Source organism: Podarcis bocagei (assembly GCF_964188305.1).
Source record: "Podarcis bocagei genome assembly, chromosome: 9".
In the NCBI taxonomy this organism is placed as follows: Eukaryota; Metazoa; Chordata; class Lepidosauria; order Squamata; family Lacertidae; genus Podarcis; species Podarcis bocagei.
In genome coordinates this window covers 65,765,357-65,789,824 of record NC_138134.1, presented here as the reverse complement: position 1 = coordinate 65,789,824, position 24,468 = coordinate 65,765,357, and the positions used below count along the sequence as shown (strand labels likewise).

Here is a 24,468-nt window from a genome sequence, read left to right as displayed (position 1 = left end):
AAACAGAGGTCACTTCCTGGTTCACATGGAGAAGCCATTTTCAACAGAGCCCAGCAACGGAAGACACGCAGCTGTATTGAGGCAGCAACGGGCATTGAAATTTTGCACCCCTAACAATTTTGCACCTGGGGCAACCGCTCCCATGCTACACCACTGATCCCGTGCAAACCCCACATCTATATTGTCAGGATGGTTTCTTTTTAAATAAATAAAAATATATGCACATTTAAACGCACATGCCCCACTCTTGAAAGATGCATAGTCTACCCATTTTGTATTTGAGAATCCTCCAGACATAAAAACAAAATCTTACATAAGAAACCGGCCTGTTGTTTTCAGAGGCATGGCCTCAGTATGGCTTCTTGTCAGATGATTATCAGTGGATGATTGTCAGAGGAGCCACCACTAGGGGGAGGCACCACAGGGAATCTCCCCTTCTGGGATACTACTGGTGACCCACATGAAGGTGGCAAAATATATATATATATATATATATATATATATATATGCTTTCGTAGATTTTCACGGGTACAGGAATGCAGGTTTTGGTGTCTTCGGGTGTCTTCCCGTGTAAGAGTTGGGGTGTCTAGGCGACGTTTCGACGAGGTCTCACTCGTCATCTTCAGGCTGGTGCTTTCGGCTTCTTGTTACTGGAACAGAGCTCTGTTCCAGTAACAAGAAGCCGAAAGCACCAGCCTGAAGATGACGAGTGAGACCTCGTCGAAACGTCGCCTAGACACCCCAACTCTTACACGGGAAGACACCCGAAGACACCAAAACCTGCATATATATATATATATATATATATATATATATATATATATATATATATATAATATGGTGGGAGGAGCTTGAGTGAGAGGTGGGGAAGTGAAGATCTCCAAAGATGAGAGATTGGGAGGGAAGAGGCTTCCCAGGTGAGAGCTGTGTCTGTCATTTTCTATGGTGGCTGAGATTAAGAGCTAAATTACATAGAGAGAGGATTCTGTATTTGTGAAGTTTGGGATTTATACCTTTGTATAGGTTTATTTTTCTAATACAACCAGTGAACCCTTAAAAAAAAATCCAAGTGCCTTTTATATTATACATTTTTGCAATTCTCCCATAGTCCTCAGGGAACCACAGATATGTGACTGTTTCTTGCAATGTTGGCACAGACTGCTGCAGGAATGGGCTGCATATCCAAACTTGTATTACTCTTCTCCAATGCACCGGTAGATCATTCCTTCACTGCCCCATACTCCCACCATCTTTAATTTTAATTGACTGCATGGAGCATTCTCATGTTTTCCACTGATAACATTCCCTCCTACCCACCCCCATTAGAGAAATAAAGTAGCCCAGAAAAAAATATCGCTTCATCAAATAGCTGGTTTCCCCATCCCTTATTAAAATTTACGACAACCCAAACCATCAAATTGCATGGAGCTGAAAATGAAAATGTAAATGGAAGGAAAACACTGGAATATATCAAGATGGAGGAAATAAAATGAAAAAAGGGTGATATTCCAACATCACACAAGCAGACTTTCGCTTGTTCAATGAGGCTTCCTCTTCTTCCCCTGCAGCCCCCAACACCCACCCCGATCTTGTCTAGAGGCCCCACCCTCAACCCATGATGCTCCATTTTAGGCGATGATCCATTTTAGATGAAAGCCAATACTTAATTAGTCCTTGCAAATTACTTCCCCACGCAAGCAAACTCTGTTATTGTTACACATAAATCACCCAACACACACAGCTCTGTGTGACAGATGTGCTTGTGGACCATGATTTATTCTGATACCCACTCCATCTTGAAGAAAGATGACGCCGGGCACATGTAGGAAGCTCTTAAATCAAACCTGCATGCTTTGCTTATCACTTTCTGCTCTGCGAGAATCTGTTGAATCGCCTTTCTGTCACCAGAACTGAAATCAATGCGCGTGGCACTGAAAAACTCCATTGGGCCCATTGCTAATCTGGCAACCTATCATCAAATTTTCTTTGTGCCTTTGTCCTTGCCAATTGCTTGCACAGTTTGGAGGGTGCTTTGCACCTGTGACTGTACCTAGGTGGAGTCAGGCGAGGCAAATGTTTAGTGGGCTTTATGAGAACACAAGAACAGCACTGCTAGGTCAGCCCAAAGGCCCATCTAGCCCAGAATCCTGTTCTCACAATGGTTCCTAAACTCTGGTTCAAAGGGGACCTAGCGACCATTAAGTAAGCCCAGAAAAACCTGGCGACTTAATAGTCCACCAGCTATGGGCTGCAGCTTATCCGGTCTTTGACAATCCCCTTGTCCCAGGCAGGCAGCACAAAAACTGAGATTTATTAGTTTCTCAGCTGGCAAGCAGATTTCCGACTGGAGGTTCAGAACTGGAGCAGGACTGGCATTAATCACAATTAAGGTAAGTGCAAAGATAATCTTTAGCCGTGGTTATTCTTGGCAGGGTGAATTTGCAGTTTGGGGTGAGATGCAGTTGAAAGGGAGCAGTTCATCCTTAAATCATGGTTAAGGATCTGGCTGGCTACAAGTACACCAACCCAAGTGATTTATCTATGGATGCAGTAACATGCTGGTCATTGGCCATAATAAAGAAATGGATGGATGGATAAATGGATGGATGGATGGGTGGAATCAGTATAGAGACTTGAAACAACTGTGTTCATCCATCCAAAGTCCTGACAGTAACCTAGACTCATGCCGCCTTTACCAAAAAAAGAAAAATAAGAATCTGGAGTTCAATTAATGCAATTCATCTTCAGTTCCATGTACCAAATTGTCTAAAAGTAATGTTCAGCCTCAAAGCTGCGGCTGCTTACGTCTGAATTAATAGCAGCAGATTAAGACACTTTGGTGAGAATCCATCACTGTACGATGGAGCTTGCAGCGAGCACAAAACGGTCATTCACTGGGAATGAGTACCTGAGGGAGAAGGCTGTCCTTTTACTACACCATTTTTAGTCTTTTCTTCAGAATTCATTACTTCCTTGTAGATTAATTCTGCAAGAGACAACAGACAAAAGTTACAAAGGTGGAGAGGAGTTGCTAGCTTCCCCCCCCCCCAGCACCATTCAAAGAAAGAGCAAACAGAAGACCTCAATAAATTATCAGCCCTGTAAAGGAGTCTGTGAAAGTTACTAGTCCACATCTATTTTTACCAATTTATCTGATGATGGAGCCATGAAAGAAGAAGGAGGGGGGGAGAGGGGAAGGCCTCTGCAAGTGATCAGAAGTCCAGACCTCTAGCAAGAGTAATCTGTCCCTACTCTTTTGGCCTGGTGGGTGGGGAGGAAAAGGAAGAAAAAGAAAAAGGTAAAGGTAAAGGGACCCCTGACCATTAGGTCCAGTCGTGGCCGACTCTGGGGGTGCGGCGCTCATCTCGCTTTATTGGCCAAGGGAGCCAGGGTACAGATTCTGGGTCATGTGGCCAGCATGACTAAGCTGCTTCTGGTGAACCAGAGCAGCGCACAGAAACGCTGTTTACCTTCCTGCCGGAGCGGTACCTATTTATCTACTTTCTCTTTGACGTGCTTTCGAACTGCTAGGTTGGCAGGAGCAGGGACCAAGCAACAGGAGCTCACCCCACCGCGGGGATTCGAACCGCTGACCTTCTGATCAGCAAGTCCTAGGCTCTGTGGTTTAACCCACAGCGCCACCCGTGTCCCTTAAGAAAGAGAAAAATTGGTGGCAAAAGGAGATAAAAGGGTGACCCCGCCCACTTTTGGCTTTGGACCTGCCCCCCACTGGCTTCGGCTCCACCCATCACCAGTTCCTGCCCCACCTACATGTTTCTTTCAGCAGAGTGGACAAGGTGATGTGGTCCTCAGCAGAAAAATGAGGGAAGAAACAGAGAAGGACATTCAGAGAAGCATCATGTCCCCTTTCTTTTTGAAAAAAAAATGAGATTACCTTTCCACTCTTCGATTGTGTGTTCTCTTTCATCCAGCTGCTTATCGTATATCTGTGGAGGTGGCTGTTGATTTAAAAAACACAAGAGAGGTCAGATGAATAGGAGCACAAAATGAAATTAAGCCCAGACGTAATGGGACAGTTTCAACGCCAAAACATCAAGGAAATGGAAAAAGGGACCCGTTTCTGTCACAGCAGTCCTCTCCGCGCTGCAATGTGAGGCAGCTCCAAGGGACAAGAGTCATTACGGGCAGGCCATTCATCGACTTGATGCCAGGATTAAAGCGCATAAATGTTAAACCAGGTTGTTACACCCCTACTTAAGGGTGTAACAAGGAACTTCCATACAAATGTCTAACACGCCACCTCCTGGTGGCTGTGATTATGGAAATAGCACTTTCCTGGAAAGAAACAGGTGACTGCACTACTCAGTCCCATTACTGCAGTGGAAAAACTGTGCAAGGCCTTCTGCTGGTGTAACAGCGCTTCCCTCCTCTCCTCCCCCTGCAAGCCCCTCTTGCCCCACAATTTGGCTTTTGGGGAACAGGAGAACCCCAAGAACAACATAAGCAGGGAGGAGAGAGCAGCTCATTCCACCAGGAATGCACTGGTGGAGCAATATTCTTAGTGAATTTCTCTCATGCTCCATATGCAGCCATAGATTCGTCCTATTGTTACTAAAGCCCCAACTTTTGATTTCCTCGTGAACTCGTGCCCCTTCCTTCCTGCAAACCAGCCCATCAGTCTGAGTCTTGTGTCGTGCCAAGTCTTTGAAATCCCAGCCAGAGTCTTCTTTTTCCTGCCGGTTCTGGTATCACGAAGCTCTCTCACTCAAGCTAAGAGCAGACAGAGCGCAGAAGTAGCCTGTTATGTACTGAGTTGAATAGGATCCAAAAGGCAGCAGTCTGATTGGTCCTAGAACAATAGGATTCAGAATGCAGCAGTCTGATTGGTCCTAGAACAATAGGATTCAGAATGCAGCAGTCTGATTGGTCCTAGAACAATAGGATTCAGAATGCAGCAGTCTGATTGGTCCTAGAACAATAGGACCCAGAATGCAGCAGTCTGAGTGGTCCACAGGGGCCACCCAATCCAGCTCCAGGTGGAAGTGAATCCACAACCTGATTGGCCTACAGGTAAATCCCAGAATTAGCCAATCACGTGGGGCCCATTGTGTAAGTAATGTATATAAAGCAGACATTCTGGGGGAACTTCCATTCCTCCTCACCACAATGAACTGAATAAAGAGCATGAAATCCACTCTCGACTCCAAGTATATTTCATAGCCCATGACAACAGAGAGGCACAGTGAGCCTGGGTCATCCAGATGAGCGAGTCTGACAGCCTGTCACTCAGCAAATCTGCCAGGCCTAGAGCTTGCATTTGCTAATGAGGGGCAAAGCAAAGAGCACAGGCTGTGGGGTGGGGGTGGGGGGAGGCAGGCAAGGAGGAAAACCCAAGGGGACCAAGGGTTGTGGCTTTGCACAAGAGCGGCCGCCGTTGTCTGCTTCATTAGGCAGCCTACTCTAGAGATCAGAGGGGGCTGAGCTGCATTTTATGCCATGTAAGCTGGGCCACTATGGCTGACATCAAAGAGGGGGTGAGGCAAAGGATAAAAATCCAGAATTCAAGAATGATCATTTCCTCCCCTCTCCCCACAGAAAGTCTCATCCAGCTAAAAAACAAAACAACAGCACTTAGTTTGAGAGAGGCTTTCCCTTCAGATGTAGTTTTCATTGGTGACGTTAGGGAAAGAGTGTCTTTAAAGCATGTGTAGATGTGTAAAGCGGGTGGCACTGTGGGTTAAACCACAGACTTGCCTAGGACTTGCCGATCAGAAGGTCAGCGGTTCGAAACCCCGCGACGGGGTGAGCTCCCATTGCTCAGTCTCTGCTCCTGCCAACCTAGCAATTTGAAAGCATGTCAAAGTGCAAGTAGATAAATAGGTACCACTCCAGTGGGAAGGTAAACGGTGTTTCCATGTGCTGCTCTGGTTCGTCAGAAGTGGCTTAGTCATGCTGGCCACATAACCCGGAAGCTGTACGACAGCTCCCTCGGCCAATAAAGCGAGATGAGCGTCGCAACCCCAGAGTCGGTCACGACTGAACCTCATGGTCAGGAGTCCCTTTACCTTTTAGAGTTGTACACATAGTTGCACTTTTTGGCATGCTTTCGAACTGTTAGGTTGGCAGGAGCTTGGACCGAGCAACGGGAGCTCACTCTGTTGCGGGGATTCAAACCGCCAACCTTCTGATCGGCAAGCGCAAGAGGCTCAGTGGTTTAGACCACAGCGCCACCTGCTGTGTATTCTCTTTTAAGTTCTATTTTATGTGTACCGTATTTTTCGCCCCATAGGACGCACCGGCCCATAGGACGCATAGGAGTTTTTTTGGGGGGGAAATAAAGAAAAAAAAATTATTTCCCCCCCAGGTGCTTGTGGGGCTGGCAGCGGGGAGAAGCGCTCTTTTCCTCGCCGCCCGCCTTCAGACCAGGTCCGGGGACAGCGGGAAGACGCGCTGCGCCTCCCAGCTGTCCCCGGAGCTTGCGGGGCGGCAGCGGGGAGAAGCACGCGTCTCCCCACCGTCAGCCTCCAAACCACATCGGGAGACAGCGGGATGGCAGTGTTCCACCTCCCCGCTGTCCCCGACCTTGTGGGGCTGGCGCTGCGGCTCTCCTGAAGCCTAGAGAGCGAGAGGGGTCGGTGCGCACCGACGCCTCTCGCTCTCGAGGCTTCAGCAAAAGCCTGCATTCGCCCCATAGGACACACACACATTTCCCCTTCATTTTTGGAGGGGAAAAAGTGTGTCCTCTAGGGCGAAAAATACAGTAAGTTCTATTTTAGGAATTCCCCATCCTCACTCTGAGGAAGAGAGGTGCAGGAATTTGTGGCTTTTTGTGAGAGAAAATGAATGAGTGTAGTTTTTTCTGCCACTTATGGAGTTGGGTTGGGGGAATTCAGTTTGCTATATGTACCTTTCCTTGCTTATTTGTTTGTTTCACACACAAAAATCTTCAATAAAAACTAATTTAAAAAACAACAACACCAGGACCCATTTCTAAGTTATGACTTTTGATGAAGTACCTTAATTTGTCCACCCATAGATAGTTCTTTACCACACTCATTTTTCCCGGAGAATCTTCTAGCTTAAAATTGGAGTCCACAGACTCGGACAAATGCCTTCTAGCTAGGAAGGAAATTGCACACCATGTTCAGAGAATCGCTTCATTTGCACAGGAGCTTGAACATGCTTGCCCCTTACAGCTCCAAACAGATGCTGGTAGCCATGGTTATGGTTGCCATGGAAACAAAAAGTCCTGAGGCAGCACTGACTTCCAGCTTGACCAGTTCCCTTCAGCTGGAAGCCTACAGAGATTATTTCGATATAGCAAAGATTAATTAAAACTACAAACAAATCTCCAAGGCAAAAATACTCACAAAATGTGGCACAGTTTTAGCTTGGGGCTCCTGACTGCTTTTTTCTGTTGTGTCTGTATACAGCAACAGGTCATTGATGCATTAAAACTGCACAGTGCTGGGTTGCATGATAGGGTGCCACCACTCACCTGAACCCTGGTCAGTGCAAACACACCAGCGGAGCCAATCCACTACATCTGCTGGTGTGTTTGCACTGCACCAACCTTGCTGCTGAATCACCTCTCCTCTTCTTCCTCCAAATAAGCAGCTGCCATGAGACTGGTGTCAGGTGTGGAGTGGCACACCACCAAACTGTCCAGTACTTTATCAGTTGTTCTGTGGCACTTCCTCAGTGTTCCTGCATTATTGCCTGTTCCATTGTATGTGGCCAAAAAATAAATGGAAGCCTTGAGGATGTATTTGGCAATGAACCGGGGGCTGCAGAAAGTGACAGTGGATCCACTCACCCCAAAACACTGAAACAAATTGTCTTTGACCTCAAGTGAAGTGGTTTGGAGCCCCATTTCCCCTAATTTATTGGATTGTTCCCATATCGGGTAAACCTGAATTTACAGGGGAAAGCATGGAGTTGTTTGAGGGCAATGTCATTTAGACTATGCAGATTAAATGGGAATGCAAACAGTTGCAAACACACAGTAAACTCTGGTGTGGACAAACCCAAAGAGGCCACTTCTGATTACAATGGCAGATAGCTACCGTGGAACACAATAGACCTTCATGGATCTGTAATGCTGACACGTGTAAAATTCTAACGTGAGATCAACCTTAAGGAGGATGAGGAAAATATACATTCCTGGAGGAAGAGGTTCAGGAAAGGTTTTGCTGATCCATTAGAAAAGGGATTATCTAGAAGGTTTTTGTAGAATCATTGTGAATACAGTGGTACCTCGGGTTACATAGGTTCAGGTTACATACACTTCAGGTTACAGACTCCGCAAACCCAGAAATAGTACCTCGGTTTAAGAACTTTGCTTCAGGATGAGAACAGAAATCATGCAGCGGCGTGGCAGCAGCAGGAAGCCCCATTAGCTAAAGTGGTGCTTCAGGTTAAGAACAGTTTCAGGTTAAGAACAGACCTCCAGAACGAATTAAGTTCTTAACCCGAGGTACTACTGTACTGGCTACTACAGAAAATGGAGATTGAGGGTGAGAATGCAGATATCTGCAAGATGGAACAGAATATACAATTTTACAGATCCGTATAAAGCGGCTACGTTTAAAGCATTTTCCTGGGACATAAACAAGACCTTAGTAGGGTAAAATGAAAATGCATTTACACACTCATGGATGGCTCAAAGGCTGAGCGACAGATGACCTAGCTGGGGCCTCCGCCGTCCAGAGCTATCTCAAATACCAAGATGCCCAAGCAGGAATCATCAGTCAAGCAAAGAACCCAGATGCTACGCCGAAGAGCGCTGGCAAAGGGGCTTTGAATGTCAAAGTTTAGTGTGCCGTGGCACTCCTACATACAGAAGATTGTGCAGGAGGAAGGCATACCAAGCTGGTCTGAAAGATCAGGGGGCAAGATATTTATCGATCACATTTCTATGCTGACCTTACTTCACCCAGGGGGCTCAGAGTAGTGCCTTGCCCTTACAACAGCCATCTGTGGTAAATTTGGCTGAGAGACACTGACTGGACCAAGGCCACCCAGTGAACATCATGGCAGAGCAGAGATTCAAATTCAGGAATCAGTTCCACATGCTGCCCACTGGATTACATGCATATCCCTCCCCAGTAACTTTTGGGGAAGTGGCAATTTAAACGAAAACAGTCAACAGGCCCTGAAGGAAGCGGGTTTCTAAAGCTTTCTGAACCCATCTTGAAGAGCCTTATCAGTCCGGTCCATTTCAGGACCAGACTATCTTCCCAACCATGTTTAAAGAGGTCTCTGCATGTTTCAGCTGCATGTAAGAGACTTCCTCCAGTCTGTTGCCGCTCCCTGCAATGCACATTCATAATTATGTAACCTCAAAGAATTAGTGTTCCCAGCTACCTGCCTCCTGGCCTTTGGAAGCCTTAATGCCACCTTAATGGGTGGCACCCAAGAGGCACTGAAGCCCTGGAGAAGCTGAGGCCGTGATAATTGACCAGACTAATTTGATTCTTGTTTAATTTGTCGTACGCACGGAAGGAATGACTAGAACTTCCAGGACCAAGGTAAAACCAAACTCCCCTGTTTCTTTTTGAGTTTTCTAGCACCTGTTGCCATTAATAGTACCATAATGTTGTTTCTTTTTATGCCGTTTTTCTACATGCTCTTACGTTGCTGTTTTATTATTGCCACTATTCTGAGTTATCCTAATTGTTTATGTTCTGGTGTTTTGTTGTGAAGGGGAAGTTTTGTTTGTGGTGTTTTGTTTGTGTTTAGGGAAGTTTTTAATGACTGATGTTTTAATGTACTTTTAATCTTTTGCTGGAAGCCACCCAGAGTGACTGGGGAAACCCAGCCAGATGGGCTGGGTATAAATAATGTTATTGTTGTTGTTGTTGTTGTTGTTATTATTATTATTATTATTATTATTATTATTATTATTATTATTAACCACTTTCAGCATTAATTTTTGTGCAAAGGCAGCAAACAAATATAGGGATGAGGAGGCGGAGGAGGAGGAGGAGTGGGTTCTGAATTACTTGCAGAGGGTTTCTATGAGTGATTTACTACTTTGTTGCTTTATCAGCTTGTTTGGATAGGAAAGACAGGAGGCTGATTGAGCAGTCAAGCAACCATCTTGAATACTTCAGTTCACTCAAACCACATCCGGCCATTTGCAGGGTGTCATGTGAATCAGCCCCAAACAACGTGGAGCCATGCCACGTAAGAACCTAAGAGCCTTGCCATATCAGAATAAGGCATCCTGTATTCCACCATCTTTCCCCCAAAGTAGCCAAGCCAGATGCTTCCTGGTAGCCCTCATGCAAGAAGTCAAGAACTCTCCTCCATCACAAAAACAGCCGGGAACAAATATGAAAAGTCAGTATCTTCCTAAAGCATGGCGACAATTCTTCTATTTCCATAAAATATTAGTTGCTGTTCTACAAATGCATTTGAAGCATCTTGGATTGTACAGTGGTACCTCAGGTTAAGTACTTAATTCGTTCTGGAGGTCTGTTCTTAACCTGAAACTGTTCTTAACCTGAAGCGGGCCTCCTGCTGCCGCCGCACCGCCAGAGCACAATTTCTGTTCTCATCCTGAAGCAAAGTTCTTAACCTGAAGCACTATTTCTGGGTTAGCAGAGTCTGTAACCTGAAGCGTATGTAACCTGAAGCGTATGTAACCTGAGGTACCACTGTAATGTCAGCCTGGGAACCCTAATCCTAAAATATAATGAATGTTAAGAAAACGTGTAGTACAGCCAATATTTCAAAAATGGTGGCCTGTAGTCAATTGGTAAGGTATAAGTGTGTGGAATAAGTAAGGCTTTCTACCACACATTGCAAACACTCCGATGAGTAGGATTCAAAAGTCAATATATTCCTAAATGGCAGCACAAGGGAAGCAATTGTTTACTATTACTCGGAGGTCAAAAAAGTCAGGTTGGCGTTTGGTTGCATTTTCCTACAATCCGTCTCCAGCTTGTCCTTCATTCATTGTGAATGAACAGCATGTCGCCAGAGTAATAATATACATTTCCCTCTAGTTAGCAGCAGGCCACAGCCTGGCATTTAAAGAAAGACCACCAGCGTCTACAACTTTTTAAACCTGTCAGAGAGAGAGAGAGAGAAAAAGAAGGCTTTTGCCTTCCTTCTGCTATTTCCCAAACACGTTACACTCCCCGCCATTTGAACGAGGCATCATAATTTTATTGCTCTTCTGTAGCCTATGAAAAGATCGTGAACTTTTTTAAATGGGCTTATAAAATGAGAGTTTAACTGGCTCTGGCTTCTGCACCTTGGCTGGAATGTCATGCCCCTTCCTTTGTCCTCAACTTGCAAGCTGATGCTGTAAATCCCAGGAAGATGTTCGGGGTCATTACCTCTAGGTTAATCTCTTGACACAAAACCATAGCCATTTGCTACAAAGACCAAGCTATAGATATATATTTAAATGCTCCCTGTTCCCCTCTGCTGTGCTCCAGCCAATTATTCAGATGCTCCCTTGTGTAAATCTGATACTTTGGGCTTTATTTCCTTTTTCCTCCCACAGCCACGTTTAGTAGGCCAAGTGGTGGGGTGGATATTTTTCTTCCAGGGAGATAATGGGTATTATGCACACATTAAATTCCCAGTTTGGGGTTTTGCAGCTTTTGAGAAGAACAGAACAAAGGGGAGGGGGAACCCTGCAGAAAATTAGAAAAACAAAAATATCAACGTGTGTGATCATTAATAAATGTCAATATGTGTGTTCATCAATTGATGTGAGCAGTAGCCAGATATAAAGCACATGTAAAGCACATTTAAACTGTATGGTTTGCCCCCAGAGAATCCTGCAAACTGTAGTTTGTTAAGAGTGCTGGGAATTTTAATACTGAGGTCCAGCGCCGAGGGCCTTCTGGCGGTTCCCTCACTGTGAGAAGTGAGGTTACAGGGAACCAGGCAGAGGGCCTTCTCGGTAGTGGCACCCGCCCTGTGGACCGCCCTCCCACCAGATGTCAAAGAGAACAACAATTACCAGACTTTTAGAAGACATCTGAAGGCAGCCCTGTTTAGGGAAGCTTTTAATGTTTGATGCATTACTGTATTTTAATATTTTGTTGAAAGCCAACCAGAGTGGCTGGGGAAGCCCAGCCAGACGGGCGGGGTATAAATAAATAAATAAATAAATAAATAAATAAATAAATTAATAATAATAATAATAATAATAATAATAATAATAATAATAATTATTATTATTATTATTATTAAACTACAGGCTTGGTGAGGTCAATGGGGAGAAGAGTGGGAGGCTCAGTGAGGACGGAAGGAAGCGAGGCTTGGAGAGACCTTGAGGGCAGTGAAAGCTTTGGTGAAGGCGTAGAGAGGCTGGCATTCCTTTGCATCACCAGCACTGGGCAGGAGGCAAAGGAAAAGAAGGGGAAGACTGTAAAATGTTGACAGGATCAGCTCAGGTCAGGCTTTGCGGCCCTTTACATGCTCCCTCTTTCTGCCCCTTATGTTGAGAATGAGACAGGTGTGGGGGCAATCCACCTGCCGATCATGTGACAACGTGATCACATCACCTGATTGACATGTGGATTGCCCTGCCCCCCCGCCAAAGTTGGCCCACAATGTTCCCCACCCCTGGTCTAATGGGTTGGTGGGGAGGGTGAGGTCTGTGAGAATTACAGTGGTGCCCCGCAAGACGAAATTAATTCGTTCCGCAAGTTTTGTCGTCTAGCGACTTTTTGGTCTTGCGAATCACGAAATCCCATAGGAATGCATTGAAAATCAATTAATGCGTTCCTATGGTCAAAAAAAGTCCAAACAAAGCCAAATTTGGTACAACAACAGTTTATTAACTGCTCTTTAAAGTCACACATACTGTAAAGAGCAGTTCAAAAATTGAAGGGAAAATAAATTAACTTTATTATCGCTACAGCACTTTTGGGGGAGACTGTCACTGCAAAGGGCATCTGTGTTTACCACTGGTTCACATGGTGCGTTTCTACAGGTAATTACATCCCTGGGGATGGTTTGCCCAGAGGAAAGACAGCTGCAATTGACTGCATAAATGTTTCAGCGGCTGCACCAGTCTTTCTGGATATCTTTGCCCCAAGAGACACAGATGACTCCCTATCTCTGGTCGTCTTTCACAACAGACATTCCGATTTCAGACAACTTTCACCTGCTAGGGTCATTCTTACCCACAATCACAGCCATGGTTGCTTATGAATGGATTTTTATATATAAATTGTAGCTCATTTTAAGTACCGTATTTTTCGCTCTATAACGCGCACCCGACCATAACACGCACATAGTTTTTAGAGGAGGAAAATCCGTAGGCATGCCACCCGTAGGCATTCCCTCCATAACACGCACAGACATTTCCCCTTACTTTTTAGGAGGAAAAAAGTGAGTGTTATGGTGCAAAAAATACGGTATTTTAATGAAGAGCGCAGAACAGAGGCAGCTGGAAGGAAGAGGACACAAACACTGTACCAGAGGGAAACCTTTGAGTGAGTTTGTGCTCCCATAGAGCTAGCTATTAGCATATCTTTAAATACTAGGCACTGGTGTATCCTTGTGTGACAAAGAGAGTGCTGTAAATTCAAAACAAAAGTGGTGGAATTATTCCCCTTGTTTTGGAATAAATGACTGCAAACTTATGATAATTACTGATTAGCATTACACAGCCATGTGGGGTTGATGCCTTTGGCCAAATGCACCTCCAAAGTTCTCAGGTCCCGTTGTCAAAGCAGAAAAGGACACAGTCTTGCAGACGGTGACCTGTCTCTCCATATGGTACCTCATCGCTATGGTAACAGCACCTCGCAAACGCTAATGAATTTACTCCCACAGCAACACTGGCATTGGGAAGGATTATGAGATGCTCTCTAGGGCGCATTGTGAAGCTTGCTAGGATTGATTATACCTCCTGTAACTGCATACTAACACCTGACCTCTTCCCCCAGAGGGCAAATGGAGAACTAATGGCACTTATGGTACTACTATGGCTTGCTATTCTCGTTCTCCTTTCTACTAACTACCAACATCAAAACTACAGATTGTGACTGGAAAGAAAATATTCCATTTCCTCCATTTCCTCCAACATTCCACTCCAGTTAACCTCTTAATGATTCATTTATTTCTTATTTAATTTCATTTCACTTATTAACTACATTTCTCTGCTGGCCAACAGCCAAAGCTCTCTGAGCTCTTCAGAGATAAAAATATAAAATACAATAACATAACAATAAGACTGTCGTGCAAGCTGCAAAGGAAATTAAAAAGACCTCAAGGTAAAATCAACAGCAGAGGAAAACAGGAGTGCACCAACACATTTTCAAAACAGAGGGTGAAAAGGGGAGAAAAAGGCGTTTGCTGGCTACGGAAAAGATCACAATGTAGACGCCAGTCAGACTTCTCTAGGGAGGGCATTCCAGAGTCAGTGGTAGTTACTATATTCTGTAGCGGCGGCTACGTTTGGTGAAACGTGTGAAACATGGACAAACATATGTAAAATACTCCACATATGAACCATAAAGAAAATTATTACAAAACTGATATTCAGATAGTAAAGGTAAAGGTAAAGGGACCCCTGACCATTAGGTCCAGTTGTGGCAGACTCTGGAGTTGCGGCGCTCATCTCGCTTTATTGGCCGAGGGAGCCGGTGTACAGCTTCCGGGTCATGTGGCCAGCATGACTAAGCCACTTCTGGCGAACCAGAGCAGTGCACGGAAACGCCGTTTACCTTCCTGCCAGAGTGGTACCTATTTATCTACTTGCACTTTGACGTGCTTTCAAACTGCTAGGTTGACAGGAGCAGGGATCGAGCAATGGGAGCTCACCCTGTGGCGGGGATTCGAACCGCCGACCTTCTGATCGGCAAGCCCTAGGCTCTGTGGTTTAACCCACAGCACCACCCGCATCCCTTTCAGACTCAGTGGTAGTTACTATATTCTGTAGCGGCAGCTAAGTTTGGTGAAATGTGTGAAACATGGACAAACATATGTAGAATACTCCACATATGAACCATAAAGAAAAATATTACAAAACTGATATTCAGATAGTAGTTGACACCTAATGGGATGAGTCAAATAGTGTTGGCAAAGTTACAGATAGGTAGCCGTGTTGGTCTGCCAGTGTATCTGAAGAAGTGTGCATGCACACGAAAGCTCATACCAAGAACTAACTTAGTTGGTCTTTAAGGTGCTACTGGAAGGAATTTTTTTATTTTGAGTGTTGGCAAAGTCACTTAAATAATGTAGATAAAATAGTCCGAAGATAAAAGAAATCCTGATAACACTTTACTAAGCAAACCGGACAAAAAATGGATTCATGAATAGCTTTTAAGATTGTGGAATATGGTTTATGTGATCAAATTCACAGACATAACCAAAACTTGAGCGGGGGCGCAACAAAACGATCAACTGAGAGAAAAACGAAGCCCATTTATTCATTTTTCAAAGAATAAAGTTCAGGATATCATTTTTCAGTTCTCCCTATGAGGCATAATCTACTTGGTTGCTGTCTTACATATTACTTGCTATCAGATTATATTCCACATTTATTATTCTATTTAATACAACTAAGCAATACTGCCATCTCTCCTTAACTATTATTATTACAATGAACCCTTTTCTACATTCTGCCATTATTGTTCTTTTATTCGTTTTAAAGCAATTGTTTCACCATGACAGTTTTATCTTCTTGAACTTGCTATTACTGTTGAGGAAGGAAATTGTAGGGAAAATAATTATATTCATAAATAGCATCATGTTTTTACTTATTATTATTATTATTATCATCATCATATTGCAAAAAAGATTATTTCACTTTGTCCTATTGCTTATCAACAGCATTGGGTATTATGGGAAGGATAAAAACAGTATCTCTTCCAACTTTTTACCATGTTCTAGCTTCTTCATCATTATTAGAATTAGAATTACAGAGCTAAAAGGAGTCACAAAGGGACGAAATCCAGGCAAGGAGTCTATGCAAAGGTTTGCATTGGCAAGTGCTGTGGACTCTGGCCAAATAAAACAAACGACAGAACCAGAGGACTGGAGAAGCTTTTGAGTTGGGGGAAATCAATAGGATGGAAAAGAAAAACAGGGGAGAGCATACTGTTGCCTGACGAGTGACACAGGATAAATAGATTTCAGTCTGCTTTTAAGCTCCCTCCAGTGTCTTATACTTGTAGTCCAGGAGAGCCACAAACCCCAAAAACTTCTGCCCTCCCCATGTCACACTTTAGTCACCCACTTCTACTAAAAATAGAATAATGCAACAGAAGTGATTTAGAATATAAAGACATCAGTTGCACATTATCCAGCGAGTTGGAAAAACTTGTTCCTATTCAAATCAGAATTAGGAAACTGTCTGTTTCAGTTTCTCACAGTTTCTCATTTTTGCAGTCTTTAAGCTCAGGTCAATCCATTTCTGCATCTGTAACTTAAAAAAAAATTGCCCACATTTTTGTGTGCGTCTATCTTATATTTATTATTATTCATATTTATAGCCCATCCTTTATCAAACGGTCTCAGGCTGTTTTACAAAAGTATAATTGAAATAAGTACAATTTAAATGATCACCAAAAAAAGCAGACAATTTTGGAATTATGAAACAGCAGCAGAAAATCCAAGTGTGCAACCATGCACGCATAGCGTGTTCTCCCTAGCAGAGAGCACGTGTTGCGGTTGGGAACAGGCCACCCTCCAGTGACTAGGCAAATTTAGTTGAATCCCGGCCATTTAAATGGTTAAACTGGGTTGCTGGGGTGTTTTGATTGTTGCCAATTTGGAGGAGGGGTCAGAGTCTATATATACAGGGGCCAGACGTTGGCACGGCCTCTTGGCCGTTTTGCATCGGATCACATGGAGCACTGGGACAATCTTCTCATTGTCTGGTTACATTTCTTTATTTCTTTATTTCCCCTTTCTTTTAATCCTCTCTAGTCCCTTAAATAATTTAATTCCCCCCTTTTCCTGTTCAATTTCCCACCCCACCCCTTACCCTGCCCTGTAGGAAGATTCTCCCTGTATCTGTGGCTTGCCTTTCCCAATAGTGAGAGAGCCCCCGTTAGGGGCTTTCTTTCGCAAAAAGGTTTCCCCCATTTCTCTTGTTGAAATTGTGGGGCTAGTCAGGGCTGTTCCCAGCTTAGCTGGTATCACTTTCGTTTATAGTATCCCCGAAGGTTGGCTTTATGGCTCCCTGTGCCTCCAAGGACTATGAGCACTCTGTATATGCTCTTGAACTATGCTGTTTCTGAACAAGTTTATTTTCTTTAAGTTTGTTTTGCCCTGATAGAGGCGACTGCCATTTTGAGATGAGCCATTGTGGCTTAGTGGCTAAAGTGCAGGACTAGGACCTGGGAGTTCATATCCCCCTCTTAGCCATTGTTAAAACAAAACAAAACAAACTGCTCCTTATGGGCTATTCTGTTGCTGGGCAGTTCGGCCCATTTGTGATAAAAGAACTTTGGGTTTCTTGAAGGGGTGCTTCCCTCTAAAAGGGCAAGCAGGGGTACCTGGACAAGCTGTGGGCTACCTCAACTCTGCTATTTCACTGGAAACATTTATGCCTGGCCTAGCAGGTGATCCTAGGGCTTTGCCCTAGAATTCGATGGCCTGGAAGCGTTTCCGGCCTGAATAGTGTCCCCATGTGGTCCATGAAGCATTGGTTTCACTGGGTCAGCACATAGTGCCGGTAATGCCTAGGTTGCAGGATTGGTCCCTGTATGGGACAGCTGCATGCTCCCCCATGCTCTACCTGGACACTTAAGTCCTTTTGGTGGTTACCTCACTGCGAGGGATGTAATGGGCGCCATGTTTGCAATATGCAACTGGGAGAAAGCACCTTTGCGTGCCCGCATTGCAGTTTGCTCTGTGCGTTGCAGAGCACGGCGCTGCACGGGCTGCAATTGCATTGCATTGCTAGGAGATTTGCAGTTGCATTGCACGGAGGGTGTGTAGTTGCATTGCACGGAGTGTGTTGTTGCATTGCACGGAGTGTGTAGTTGCATTGCACGGAGGGTGTAGTTGCATTGCACGGAGTTTGTTGTTGCATTGAACAGAGGGTGTGCAGTGCACGGAGTGTGTAGTTGCATTGCATGGAGTGTAGTTGCATTGCATGAAGGGTGTGTGCATTGCAGGGAGTGTGTAGTTGCATTGCATGGAGTGCGTGTGCATTGCAGGGAGTGTGTAGTTGCATTGCATGGAGTGCGTGTGCATTGCATGGAGGGTGTAGTGGTATTGCACAGAGTGTTTTTTGTTTTGCTTTGGTTTTTGCATTGCACGGAGTGTGTGTGCATTGCACGGAGTATGTAGTTGCATTGAACAGAGGGTGCAGTGCACAGAGTGTGTAGTTGCATTGCATGAAAAGGTGTGTGCATTGCAGAGAGTGTGTTTTGCATTGCACGGAGTGTGTAGTTGCATTGCACAGAGGTTTTGTGTGTGCATTGTACGGAGTGTGTAGTTGCATTGCACAGAGCGTGCTTTTTGCATTGCACGGAGTGTGTAGTTGCATTGCATGGAGAGTGTGTGCACTGCACGGAGTGTGTGTTGTTGTTTTTTTTTTGTTTTGTTTTTTTTTTTTTTGCATTGCACAGAGTGTGTGTCTGAAAAGGAAGCTGGCTTGGCGGCAGCTTGGTTGGGACTTCTTTAGGGGTTCTGGCCAGCGTCGGCCCTGTAAATTTACATATCATGATGGCTGCACAAGATGCCCCCTGCCCAAGCGGGGGCTGGAAGCTGGCAAGCAATAGCTCAATACCTTTTGCCCATATTCCCATTTTATTTAGGGATCCAGTTGGATATCGTTGCTAAAACATACCACTTGGCTATGGAGAAGCTGTCTGCCTTGAAGGAAGTTATTTTGTAATACTTCCTCTGTAGCAAGTGATGCTTCACCAGATCCGATCTTGCTGGGTCACTTAACTAATCTTCCCACTAGGCCAGGCTGCCTAGATTTCACCCCTCCCATATCCAAGAATCTCCTGAGGAGTCTGCTGATTCTCCAGAGAGGAGGAGGCGTGTTCTGGTCTCTACTTATTCTGCTCCAGCACCAAGTCAGTCAGTGTCGGAGAGGGAGAGAGACTGAGTGTTAGAGATCATGTGTAGAGATAAGGTTGCTGCTAAGGGCAGCTGCAGATACTCAGTGCAGTGCAGCATTTATTTATGCTTAGACCTATTAAGCTCTGTATATAGTTTGTATAGTTGTAGATACAATAAAGAAGATATTCTACAGAGCTGCTCTCTGAGTTGTTTATATACTCAGACTCTGCTGTACTCTGCTGTGCGACGACTGTCTTTTTGTTGGAGTGAATCCGGTGCTCACAACTCTAAGCTGTGAGTCCACAGCACTTTGACCTGTTCATGTGCAGAAGGTGGTCTCTGGAAGTGCTACCCAGCTCGCCTAGCCCAGTTGGGGCTGAAGTGGATGAGTCCAGTTGGTGGCACTGGCTCAAGGGCGATGCTGACAGAGGTCCCCTTACCTTTGTGTATGCCTACCAAATGTGGTGAAGGCAGATATCAGGCGATGGTAGCAATTCCTGAATGTATGCAATAGTAGTTCGCCATGGCAGGATACCTTGAACCCGCTCAGGGATTTTCAGGTTCATGCTGGTGCTGCTGGATCTTTGCCCTTTGGTTTTTATTTCAAGGGCTGCTGGTGTGCAAAGCTATGGCCTCAAGCCTGGTGTGGTGAGGCAATCATGTGACATAACTTTTCTTGAGTTTTCCCCATTGTAGTAGCAGTTCACATGTGGCCCGAGGAGTTCAGTGACCATCGGATCTGCTTTTGGTCTGATAACCAGGTGGTGTTGAGCGTCTTGGCAAAACAGTCCTCATGCTGTAGCACAGTCTCTGCCCCTCCGCGCATGCTTTCGAGCTGCGCCACTTAAGGTTTAATATTGTGCTTTCTACTCTCCAAATTACGCTGACACTATCCGATTTTCAGATGAAGCGCTTCAGATCCTGGGCTCCAGACTCAGCTATTGCCAGACTTTTCCAGTCTTGTGGCATTTTGACAACAATTAGTAATTTCAGAGAGCGGCAGCTTCCATTTCCCCTTCTGCTTTTACCTCTTATGGGAAGGCCTGGATGGATTTCTTAGCCTTAAGCTGGCAGTTCTTGGCCATTCGGAAGAATTTGCCCCCATCCTCTGAGCAGATCCTGCAGTGTTTGGTCCACCTGCTGCAGATTGGGCATGCGGTTATAACTATCCGAATTCAGTCCGCTGCAATGTCTGTTTCATTGAAGCTTTATTTTTTCAGAGACCCTTGTATAAAGTTTGCAGTGCGCAGGGCCTTGGAAGGTTGGAATAGGCTCCAACCTCATAGGACAGTGGGCAGGAAGTCGGTCAATTTTTACCTATGCAGTATCTGCAACAAGTTAAAACTTGTCTGCGGGTTAAAGATCAAGGTGAGACTCCTTTCAGTAGTCCATTGCATTTTCGCACTGAGGGTTGGGGAAATGGTTGTTGGAGCCAGCACGGGGCCGAGATTCTGGAGGCTTATTGCTTCAGGACTTTTCCTTATCCTTTGGAGCTTGTCATTAGAGCTGGTAACTCTAAAACAGACTTAGTGGGCAGGAGTGCCACAATCAGGCTTCCCGCCACAGGTGAGGAGGGCCCTTGCCCGGTTATGGATAACAGAATATTTGGCTTTTATTCCCTGGGGGCTGGCCCGCTCCTAGTGCATGAAAATGGGTTCCCGTTAGCCCGGCATCAATGTGCTTACGTCGTGCACCAGTTATTAGAGCCTGCGGCTTGCTTACCGCTGAACACTCCTCATTCCTTACGATTAGGTGCTGCTGCAAAGGCTGCACACTGGGGGCCTGTCAGTAGACAGGATTGTGAATACGGGTCATTGGAAGTCTGACGCTGACAAGGATTATATCAGGAAGTGTCACAGTGATGTCTGTGCTGATGCTTGTCTGTTGTTTCCTTTTTTCATAGGAGCAGCTGTGCACATTTGGGCCACAGCATTGTACACTAGGCTGGCAAGCATGTTGACGGGTTTGGACTGGGGCGTCATCTCAGTCTTCCTGCCCATGTGAACATATACTGGATGTCCAGATGGGGAATGCTTTGGGAGGAGATCCTTCCTTTGGTGCGGTCGAGTGTGACCTGTGCAGGTCCTCCCGCAGTGCTGGTGGTACAGCTGGGCGAGAATGTTTGCTGTCTTCCTCCAGCATAAGTTTGCATTCCTGCATGCAAGAGGGCTTGGATTGAGTTGATGGCAGCTCTCCCTGGACTCAAAATAATTTAAGGCATTGGTTCAAGGTGGTCTGGAGGGGGGGTGGGAGCACCTGTCCCCTCCAATGCGCAAAGATGTTCCATTAAGGGAATCCAAGGATTTGCCATGCTTTTGTCGACCCCTTTTGAGGGGTAGGGCCATGCAAGAGTCCCTGGGAGCATTTGGGGTGAGCTTGAGTCTGATCCTGGTTCATTCCTCCCCCATGCTGTTTATTGGAACTGACGATATGGTGGGGCCCAGTCGTCAGTGCTGCCCTGCTGAGGTCAGGTGCAGCTAGTCGGGAACCAATGCCTAGACAAACTACCACCGAGCAGGCCAGAAAGCATGTTAATAAGGCGGTGGATAATAGAATAAAATAAATAAAGTGAATAAAATAACAAATAAAATAAAATAGGTCCTTGCTTTAGGTGGTTCTGTAATATTGCACCCTCCTAATTTTCTTCAAGGCTGTTCCCCTCTTTAGGGCAGATGGGGTGCATCTTTCCCCTATGGGGAACGACACCTGGCGGGATGCGATTGCCTTGGGATTCATTGCTCCCCCACAATGTTTGCTGGTACTGACGATATGGTGGGGCCCAGTCGTCAGTGCTGCCCTGCTGAGGTCAGGTGCAGCTAGTCAGGAACCAATGCCTAGACAAACGTACCACCAAGAAGGCCGGAAAGCATGTTAATAAGGCAGTGGAAATAAAATACAGGTCGTTGGAAATCGAATGCATTCAAAGATTATGTTCGTCAACATTATTGGTGTCTTACAATTTTTGCTTGTTTCATCTTATTTATCAGGTTTAGCGGTGACCCGTGTTTGGATTGTGGGGCACAGTATCGTCCATTGGGCTGGCGTCGCAGCACGGCAATCTGGATTGGGTCCAGATTTCGGCTTTCCTCCACATATTCGCTTGTCTTGGCTGTCCAGACGTGGGATGTGCTGGTCGGAGTTCCTGCCAAGTATCCGGAGGCAGTTGCTCTTGGAGGGGCCGCCAGCTGCTATTGTGGTGCAGCTTGGTGAGAACGACCTGGTGCCCATGGACTGTTTGTCACTACGTGCTGCAATTTTGGGTGACCTGGAGACGCTGCGTGCAATGGTGCCGACAGCGAAAAATTTTTGGTCAAAGCTTTTGCAACGCTGCGTTTGGAAGGGCAGTCGTTGCCCGGCTGCCACTGAAAGGGCCCGAAAACGCATCAATTCTGCTGTGGTCAAAAAAGTTTTGGAGCTGGTGGCGATGCAATTTCCCACCCCGAGATTCTTTTTGAGAGCTGATGGCATGCACCTTTCCGCTTCAGGGAATGAGGCTTGGATTGGTGCGGTGGTGACCAAGCTGAGGTCTTGGTTGGGGCTGTGAGTGGTTTGGCGGTGAGCTGAGGGCTCCATGGCGGTTAGGCACTGGTTAAATTGGTGCTTGGAGGGGTAAGTGCCTACCCCTCCAAATGATGCGAATGGGAATTCCGTTAAAGGAAATCCAGGGGCTTGCCATTCTTTCGTCCTTGTCCCCGGAGTCGGACTTGGGCCGTGCAAGCCCCACAGGAACATGAGGGTGAGAAGTAATGGTCTGGTGCCCAGCTTTATTTCTCACCCAATACTTGTTTCCCACGCTGGCTTCCGCTGGTATCCGGAAGGCCAGCTCTGTCCCTGAGGGCAAGGACAGATAGTCGGAACCAGTGCCTAAGCAACCACTCACATTTTTGTATTTGAATAAAGTTGTGGCCAAAATTATGCCAAAAAACCTTAAACAAAAATTGATGTGTGAAGTGTGAATTATTGGGGGGCTACTGTGACTCAACACGCAAAGCGTGTTCTCCCTAGCAGAGAGCACGTGTTGCGGTTGGGAACAGGCCACCCTCCAGTGACTAGGCAAATTTAGTTGAATCCCGGCCATTTAAATGGTTAAACTGGGTTGCTGGGGTGTTTTGATTGTTGCCAATTTGGAGGAGGGGTCAGAGTCTATATATACAGGGGCCAGACGTTGGCACGGCCTCTTGGCCGTTTTGCATCGGATCACCCGCCCTCCCTCCCTTTAATAGGGGGGGTTTTTATTTAAGCTGATCGCTTGACCTTGCTATGCCTGTCATGGTGTCGTTCGCCTTGGTGCGGGGGCACGGTAGGAATTTTGCCATCTGGCTGATTGGCTGGTGCCATTTGGTTTTTGCCTACTGCGTAGCAAATCGTCACAACTTGTAAGGTTGGCGGTTAGGCACTGGTTAAATTGGTGCTTGGAGGGGTAAGTGCCTACCCCTCCAAATGATGCGAATGGGAATTCCGTTAAAGGAAATCCAGGGGCTTGCCATTCTTTCGTCCTTGTCCCCGGAGTCGGACTTGGGCCGTGCAAGCCCCACAGGAACATGAGGGTGAGAAGTAATGGTCTGGTGCCCAGCTTTATTTCTCACCCAATACTTGTTTCCCACGCTGGCTTCCGCTGGTATCCGGAAGGCCAGCTCTGTCCCTGAGGGCAAGGACAGATAGTCGGAACCAGTGCCTAAGCAACCACTCACATTTTTGTATTTGAATAAAGTTGTGGCCAAAATTATGCCAAAAAACCTTAAACAAAAATTGATGTGTGAAGTGTGAATTATTGGGGGGCTACTGTGACTCAACACGCAAAATACTTTTCTCTTTTTTTGCAAATGCTTTCCCCTAAAATGCAAACTGAACAAATTCCTTTCGCATTGCTAGCTGAACGCTGGTTTGTGATAACCGGAAAAGCTTAGTGTAAAGGACAATGTTTCACTTACCGCCTCCACTTCTGCTGGGTCATACCAGACATTAATGTACGGATGCTGTAAGGCTTCATCCACTGATATCCGTTTGGCTGGGTCAATCACTAGCATCTTTGACAAAAGGTCCCTGGCTTGGCTAGCTAGAGCAAGGAAACCAAAAGAGAAAATGTGTCAGAGCAGGAATGTCCACGCCGGGAAGGGGGTGAAGAGACAATCAACGTGATATCAAATTCAGACAAGTTAAAGCCAGGCAATGCAGTAAATTATTGTACAGCAAAATGCTCTTTAACGGGCAAAGAGAGAGCTAGAACATGAATAGATGTCTCTGGTAGATGTCTCTGGTAAACCTTGTTGTCATTCATAGTAACCATTCCAAGATGAAGTTTATGGTTTTCATTTATAAAAATGGAATTAGATTAACACATCCACTTTCCCCTTCTATGCTCTTTATAATGAGTCAATATTCTTTGTATTAAAAAAAAAAAAATCATTGCAATGAGCACTCATACTATATTGTGGGTGCCTTTTGCGGGATCACGTGTGGTGCTGCAGTTCCACACTTTTTCTGGGTCTGCAATCTCACGCAGGT

At 45.5% G+C, this 24,468-nt stretch overlaps 1 protein-coding gene across 8 annotated transcripts in view; it reads right to left on the bottom strand.

Annotated features, from left to right (window-relative positions):
- The window catches only part of MAPK10 (mitogen-activated protein kinase 10), a 244,030-nt gene that overhangs the window by 2,013 nt on the left and 217,549 nt on the right, over positions 1-24,468 (bottom strand). For all 8 annotated transcript variants that reach the window (XM_081207164.1, XM_081207165.1, XM_081207163.1 and 5 more), the window contains 3 exons: positions 23,895-24,019; positions 3,896-3,959; positions 2,909-2,986 (listed from right to left, as the gene is read on the bottom strand). In XM_081207164.1, coding sequence (XP_081063290.1) covers positions 2,909-2,986; positions 3,896-3,959; positions 23,895-24,019 — 267 coding nt within the window. The remainder of the gene's footprint in view (positions 1-2,908; positions 2,987-3,895; positions 3,960-23,894; positions 24,020-24,468) is intronic.